This window comes from Mizuhopecten yessoensis, unplaced genomic scaffold (genome assembly GCF_002113885.1).
Source record: "Mizuhopecten yessoensis strain PY_sf001 unplaced genomic scaffold, ASM211388v2 scaffold8719, whole genome shotgun sequence".
Classification (NCBI taxonomy): Eukaryota; Metazoa; Mollusca; class Bivalvia; order Pectinida; family Pectinidae; genus Mizuhopecten; species Mizuhopecten yessoensis.
Window position 1 is genome coordinate 70,509 of NW_018407687.1, and position 7,943 is coordinate 78,451.

The 7,943-nt window shown below is 37.1% G+C and overlaps 1 protein-coding gene across 1 annotated transcript in view; it reads right to left on the bottom strand.

Moving 5' to 3' along the window:
• Positions 1–495: 495 nt before the first annotated feature.
• The window catches only part of LOC110456374 (C-type lectin domain family 10 member A-like), a 22,551-nt gene continuing 15,103 nt past the window's right edge, over positions 496–7,943 (bottom strand). The window contains exons 4-7 of the mRNA XM_021507070.1: positions 4,408–4,490; positions 2,952–3,075; positions 2,439–2,653; positions 496–575 (exon numbers count right to left, since the gene is read on the bottom strand). Coding sequence (XP_021362745.1) covers positions 549–575; positions 2,439–2,653; positions 2,952–3,075; positions 4,408–4,490 — 449 coding nt within the window. The 3' untranslated portion in view covers positions 496–548. The remainder of the gene's footprint in view (positions 576–2,438; positions 2,654–2,951; positions 3,076–4,407; positions 4,491–7,943) is intronic.

Below are 7,943 nucleotides of genomic sequence, written 5' to 3' on the forward strand. Positions count from 1 at the left end.
TGTTTACCTCGTATGTAAACTATGATATTCATACGGTGTATTATCATTTGCGCCGATAGTCAATAGTGTGTCATTATTATCATAACTAGCTGATACAATAGGAATTGGAAGGTACTGCTAATTCTTATATCTCTAGTGAAACGAAGGCAATCAAACGGCTAATAATCATAATAGCTGACCAAAGATAATCGTTATACATGTGCTACTTATATATGCTGCAGTGTAATTATTTGATGGCATACTGAATCTATTAAAAATATCAAAGGTGCAGTAATCTGTGCGTGTTACTTCATCTTCTATGGATCCTTTTGAACAATATCTAAATAATTTGATATACTGTCGGTATCTAATTCTTCGGTTTTTTTTTTTATCAACATGTTGATTACCAGACCAAATTGTTGCTGGTATCGTTGACAATGCATTGTGTGATACTCTTTGTTCAGTTTTGGTGAAACAGCAAAATACAAACTTTTTTCATATTTTTTTTTTAATTTTATTTAGTTTCAAAAACTCACATAAATGTTTCAGGACCTGTTCAAAATTTCTTCTTAAATGTTATACGTAAATCGGTGTTTCTGAAATAAAATGTTTAAAAATGCATTAATTGTAACCCTTTTCCCCAGCTCCTCATCCCACATAAAGCATAGCTTCAAATAAGACATGTTCTTCGACTCGTAGATAAAGGGTGTCCTTATTTGGGGGTGTGCTAATTTGGGCATATATAATCAAATAAACGATAATTGGATATTTGATATATAGATATATATATAGTTAGTATACACATCGACAAGTCTATAAATATCTTTAAGACCGCCAAGCCGAGCTGGAGATTATCGTGTATACTGTAACCTCCTTTTAATTTTGGTTATAAGTGTAGCACACTTGGGTCAGGACACTTGCGTTGACCAGGTAGCTCAGTCGGTTAGAGCGATAGTATAACAGTCTGAGGACCAGGTTTCGAATCCCGGTCTAGCCTCGCTGGTTTCTTTTTTAAACTCAGAACAATATTGTTGATTATATTGTACATATTAATTTCACCTTCATTATTTGTTTTCATAAGAATCCCGCAGGGTATTTATTTTTTCAGACGTAATTTACGGAGGCTGTAGTCATGCCAGAATGAACAATGCGTAGTTACAGTGTTTGGCTCGGGGATCCGTTACATTGTAACAATGGGTAGTTACAGTGTTTGGCCCGGGGATCCCTTACATTGTAACAATGCGTAGTTACAGTTTTTGGCCCGGGGATCCGTTACATTATAACAATGCGCAGTTACAGTGTTTGGCCCGGGGATCCGTTACATTATAACAATGCGTAGTTACAGTGTTTGGCCCGGGGATCCCTTACATTGTAACAATGCGTAGTTACAGTGTTTGGCTCGGGGATCCGTTACATTGTAACAATGCGTAGTTACAGTGGTTGGCTCGAGGATCCGTTACATTGTAATTATATTGTCGACTCTCTGTTGTCAAATGCTATTTATTCTATACATGTATCATCTGACAGGACCGATTTCATGTTTATATGTCTGTTTACACTAGTGAAGCAGGATGTGTGTCTATAAGTCCTTTTTACCAAATATTTGAAAACCGGTAATTGCTCCATGTTTACTGCTGTTCAAGCAAATAACTAGTGAAAACGCTAGGGGTGTAATGGCTTTAAATAGGTAGGGGTAAGCAAACCTTTTGTCAGTGATGCTCGTGTATTTATTTTTTGCATTGGATACAATGGTGTTGCCCAAGTCAAGACAGCGAAAATGAAGAATACAATTGAGCCGCGAAATTGGACCCAAGCACCTTTATACTGACTCTGTCTACAGTTTTTGTCTTTTGCGGGAAGTTATATTTGTGTTCATCTGAAAAAAGAAAATATTCACGAAGTGCGTAGATGATCAGGTGTAAGGTTTGTAGCGTAACAAGACTGTTAATGATGTATGAAATTGGTGAAGATACATATATATGAAATTTATTTGCCTTACCGTGAAAATTACTGCTGCGAAATAACCCTGTATATAAAGAACTCATTTAACTTACCGTGAACGTAACTGCCGCGAAACAAACCTTTATATATAACTAATTAATTCTACCGTGAGAATATCTGCCGCGATGTCACTCTATATTTGTATCTATTGTATTTATTCTACCATGAAAATAACTGCCGCGAAATAACCATGTAAATATATATATATAGAGAGAGAGAGCGAGAGAGTTGAGTTCTCTTACCGTGAAATTAACTGTCATAAAATATAAATTGAATTTATTTACGTCATTGTGAAATTAACTGCCTCGAAATAACCCTATATATATATAATTAATTTACATTTCAGTGAAAATAACTGCCGGGAAATAACCCTATATCTAAATATCTCATTTCACGTTGAAATAAACCGAGTACTACTGTGTAATATTGATATCAGGGATTGCTGGGATGATACTTACCAGGCTGCGCTCACATATGTAGAAGAACGTTCGAAAACACTGTTTTACTGCCCAGGTGAAATCTGTGTCATCGTCCAACTTGACGCACATGTCTACAGTTAAATCTGTACTTGGTTCTGGCGGAACAAAGTTGGTGAAAGTTGGGGTTTCGTTAGTGATTATCTTTTTGATATTGACACTATCGACAGTGTGTAGTCCAATCCATCTGGCGAAATCTGTGGTAAATAATTCGGTTTTAACATGCAGCATGAATGTTTCATACATGGCATCCATTTGTACATAAAGGTCCTTCCACAAATCATTCATGAATAAACATGTTTACATTATGTGAAATCTTTGTATGTTGTATTTGTCATTGGTAAATAAAATAATAGTCGTTAACAATTTTGAAAGACTTACATAGATAAGGCCAGGCCTACCATCAGATCAAATTTCATGTTTGAATGCTATTTAAAATAAAATAATCAGCAAAATAATTTTATAGATTACATAATTTCGTCTTTATATACGTACGCGGTATGTGAGCCAAATCTGGACTAATTCGTACTCGCTCGGTGCGTGACAATTCCTTCAGTACGTTATTCTCTTCCAAGGTGTCGGGTATGGCAAGGTAGCCGCCCATTACCCTGCATTGTGCCTGTTGTAACGATGTCATTAAGTCAAAACAAAGTACAGGTAATTGGATTAGGAGACTTCCTTACGACTCCGGCAACAGCTAAGATAGGTTAGCCACTGGTGGGCCTTTTAACAGTGACATCACAGAGAGATGTGGTAGCTGGATGCCTTATTGTTCACATTATTTTGACAATGAGCAAATTATCAAACACGAAAAAAAAAATCAATAGTATAAAGAACACGGTTGTGTACTCACGAAATGTGTTTAAAGATAACATTCATATGCATTTCGTAGAATAAATTCATGCCATGCAGCTACTATTGACGTCACTAATGTTAAGTTTTAGACGGAACTAAGACTGCAAACTTTCCCGTCTGTCATTCCATTAACGAGGGGTTGATCACACAACTGCCTAGTACTGAGCTCACAAACGAATTATAATATATTGATATACATGGTAAAATATAACTTTATACGCTGTCGAAGATCTGACGTATTTTACATTTATTTTACTTGTGGTTCGGGAAACGAGATTTTCTGTTACCGCCATATTTGTCATGTTACACGATTCGCCCTTATAAAATGATTAACCTCTGGGAAAAGGGAAATCGTGTTTCCCTTCCACAAGAGTAATAAGGGTTGTGTTATACCAAAATAGAAAATAAACCAATACAACAGATAAGACTAAAGCGCCATTGATTTAGCTTGGAAAACTCGAACGCTAGAGGTACCGTGTATTATTACCCGTCTTCTTGATAGAATCAGACTCGATGTAATATACCTGTAGTAAAACAATGTTTTCCCTTTATTAGGCAGGTAAGCGCAGTGTCCGCTCAATGTCAGGGATCTCAACAGTCCCAGATTTAATAATGGTGGAATTATTGTGCGTGGACCTTGCGATCAGACCGACAACCAGACGGGTTCAGGGTTAGGTTACCCCTCCTGATAAGAAGATTGGTTCCGAAATATTGAGGCCCTCACTAATTATTTAACGGAGAACTATTTTTCAGTGAAATATTTTTTTCGCTCATTGATTTTTGCGGTCTTTTCATAAAACTTCTTGAATCCTTTTTATGTCTAAATATAAAAGAATGCATATTTTCTTAAATGCATTCGACAGTATTTCATCTTTCACAGTCGTTGGCGCCAGATTTGGGCTACAGTACCGTGTTTTGATGTTGTGAATAACTTGTTTTAAAGCCTGTTGTTTTTGTCAGTTGTAGCAGAACCAGTAATGTATAGTCGTTCACTATTTGTATTAAAAGGAAAGAACCAGTTATATTCAAAGTTTAATTAATTTAAGAAAGTTTACTCAAAGCAATTAACAGCTACACACATTTAATTAGTACTCACCTCCGCACCATACCAACTAGCCTTTATCTCACTAAAAAAATAACATCGGTTAAGCCGCTTAAACCATCCCTCGGGGCACCTATCTGTGATAAAATCAAAATAAACAGTAATTAAAATAGTATGTTTATAAATCTAACAATTTAATATTTTATGACAATTATTGATCGTGATCAGATTTGAAAATTTAGTAATTTTTGCAATACTCACAATAAAAATTAACATACGGTAAACTAACACTTAGCAGTAAGAGACGAAACGCTATGTCTATTGTGTCATCTCAACAGATACGTTTTATGATTATTATTGCTATCATTTAATTAAAAAAATATCGTTCAGTAGTTAAAATCAGCAGTCGAGCTTTATCAATAAAGAAAACTGACGACGCTATGGTATTCTGTTATTGTCTATGTGTATTGGCGATTACGCTGTGGTATTAATTTTTGTCTGTGTTAATTGCCGATGACGCTGTTGTGTTATTTTGTAGTCCATGAATATTGGCGCTTACGTTGTGGTGTGATTTTGTTGTCCATGTCATGTATCTTGGCGTTGATTTGGGACATTATTTTCTTGTCCATGTATGTTATCGATGACGCTGTGGTATTACTTTGTTTTCTATGGATATTGGCGTTGACGCTGTGGTATTATTTTATTGTCCATGTCTATTGGCGCTGACGCTGTGGTGTTATTGTGATATCCATGTGTATTGGGGATGACGCTATGGATTCATTCAATATGTCCATAAACCCATTGTTGTTATGACCTCATAAATGTTGAAAAAATAAATATCATTCCTTATATTTACATTGACAAATCCTTTCAGTGGATCGACATAACAACGAATAAAACAAATAAACAGGGTTTGTTCCTGCTTATACACGGGTGCAACGCAGTGTTTTTTCGCGGGGAAATGTGACACTATCGTGAGAGATCTTAGCAACCGTCAACAACAATAACACAACAAAATGTAGTTCCATATTCAATGTGTATTTGTAGCACAGGACACGTGAATACGTGGATATTTCTCAAAACACAGTTCAATAATATTTTAAGATTTAAGAATTAAGCATCTAGGTCGGTCGTTCCGAGTGAGTAGTTTTTGTAGTGTATTACTACGCAGTGTGATCAGGTTACTATCAGTTCCCACGTGCTGAGATTCTATGAACACCTGTGTTATGCATTTATGAATGTAATTTTTGTCAATGGGTCTAAACATACAGAATGTAAATATGTTGTTGTCCATGTGTATTGGCGCTGACGCTGTGCTTTTATTTTTTTGTCCATGTCTGTTGGCGCTGACGCTGTGTTATTATTTTGTTGTCCATGTGTATTGACGCTGACACTGGTGTGTTATTGTGTTGTCCATGTGTATTGACGATGACATTGTGGTATTATTTTGTTGTCCATGTGTATTGGCGATGACGCTGTGGTGTTACTTTGTTGTCCATGGGTATTGGCGCTGATGCTGTGGTGTTATTTTGTTGTCCATGTGTATTGGCGATTACGGTGTGGTATTATTTTGTTGTCCATGTGTATTGACGTTGACGTTGTGGTATTATTTTGTCGTCCATGTGTATTGGCGCTGACGCTGTGGTGTTATTTCGTTGTCCAAATGTATTGGCGCTGACGCTGTGGTACAGTACTATTTTGGTGTCCACGAGTATTGGCGTTAACACTGTGGTGTTATGTTGTGTCCATGAGTATTGGCGCTGACGCAGTTGTGTTATGTTGTTGTCCATGTGTATTGGCGCTGACGCTGTGGTATTATTTTGTTGCCCATGTGTATTGGCGATGACGCTGTGATATTATTTTGTTGTCCATGTGTATTGACGATGACATTGTGGTATTATTTTTTAGTCCATGTATATTGGCGCTAACGCTGTCGTGTTATTTTGTTGTCCATGCCATGTATCTTGGAGTTGATTTGTGATATTATTTTCTTGTCCATGTATGTTATCGATGACGCTGTGTAATTACTTTGTTTTCCATGGATTTTGGCGATGACGCTGTGGAATTATTTTGTTGTCAATGTGTATTGGTGTTGACGCTGTGGTATTATTTTGTTGTCCATGTGTATTGGCGATGACGCTGTGGTATTATTTTGTTGTCCATGTGTATTGACACTGTCGCTGTGGTGTTAGTTTTGTTGTCCATGTGTATTGGCGATGACGCTGTGGTATTATTTTGTTGTACATGTGTATTGGCGATGACGCTGTGGTATTATTTTGTTGTCCACGTGTATTGGCGGTGACGCTGTGGTATTATTTTGTTGTCCATGGGACATTATTTTCTTGTCCATGTATGTTATCGATGACGCTGTGGTATTACTTTGTTTTCTATGGATATTAGCGTTGACGCTGTGGTATTATTTTATTGTCCATGTCTATTGGCGCTGACGCTGTGGTGTTATTTTGTTGTCCATGCCATGTATCTTGGAGTTGATTTGTGATATTATTTTCTTGTCCATGTATGTTATCGATGACGCTGTGGTATTACTTTGTTTTCTATGGATATTGGCGTTGACGCTGTGGGATTATTTTATTGTCCATGTCTATTGGCGCTGACGCTGTGGTGTTATTTTGTTGCCCATGAGTATTGACGATGACGCTGTGGTACAGTATTATTTTGTTATCCATGTGTATTGACGATGACGCTGTGGTACAGTATTATTTTGTTATCCATGTGTATTGACGATGACGCTGTGGTGTTTATTTGTTGTCCATGTGTATTGACGATGACGCTGTAGTGTTATTTTGTTGGCCATGTGTATTGGCGATGACGCTGTGGTGTTATTTTGTTGTTCATGTGGATTGGCGCTGACGCTGGGATGTTATTTTGTTGTCCATGTGTATTGTTGCTGACGCTCTGGTATTATTTTGTTGTCCATTTGTAACAGCGCTGACGCTGTGGTGTTATTTTGTTGCCCATGAGTATTGACGATGACGCTGTGGTACAGTATTATTTTGTTATCCATGTGATTGTCCATGTCTATTGGCGCTGACGCTGTGGTGTTATTTTGTTGTCCATGTGTATTGGCGCTGACGCTGTGGTGTTATTTTGTTGTCGATGTGTATTGACGATGACGCTGTAGTGTTATTTTGTTGTCCATGTGTATTGGCGATGACGCTGTGGTATTATTTTGTAGTCCATGTATATTGGCGCTCACGCTGTGATATTATTTTGTTGTCCATGTGTATTGACGATGACATTGTGGTATTATTTTTTAGTCCATGTATATTGACGCTAACGCTGTGGTGTTATTTTGTTGTCCATGCCATGTATCTTGGCGTTGATTTGTGATATTATTTTCTTGTCCATGTATGTTATCGATGACGCTGTGTAATTACTTTGTTTTCCATGGATTTTGGCGATGACGCTGTGGAATGATTTTGTTCTCAATGTGTATTGGTGTTGACGCTGTGGTATTATTTTGTTGTCCATGTGTATTGGCAATGACGCTGAGGTATTATTTTGTTGTCCATGTGTATTGACATTGTCGCTGTGGTGTTAGTTTTGTTGTCCATGTGTATTGGCGATGA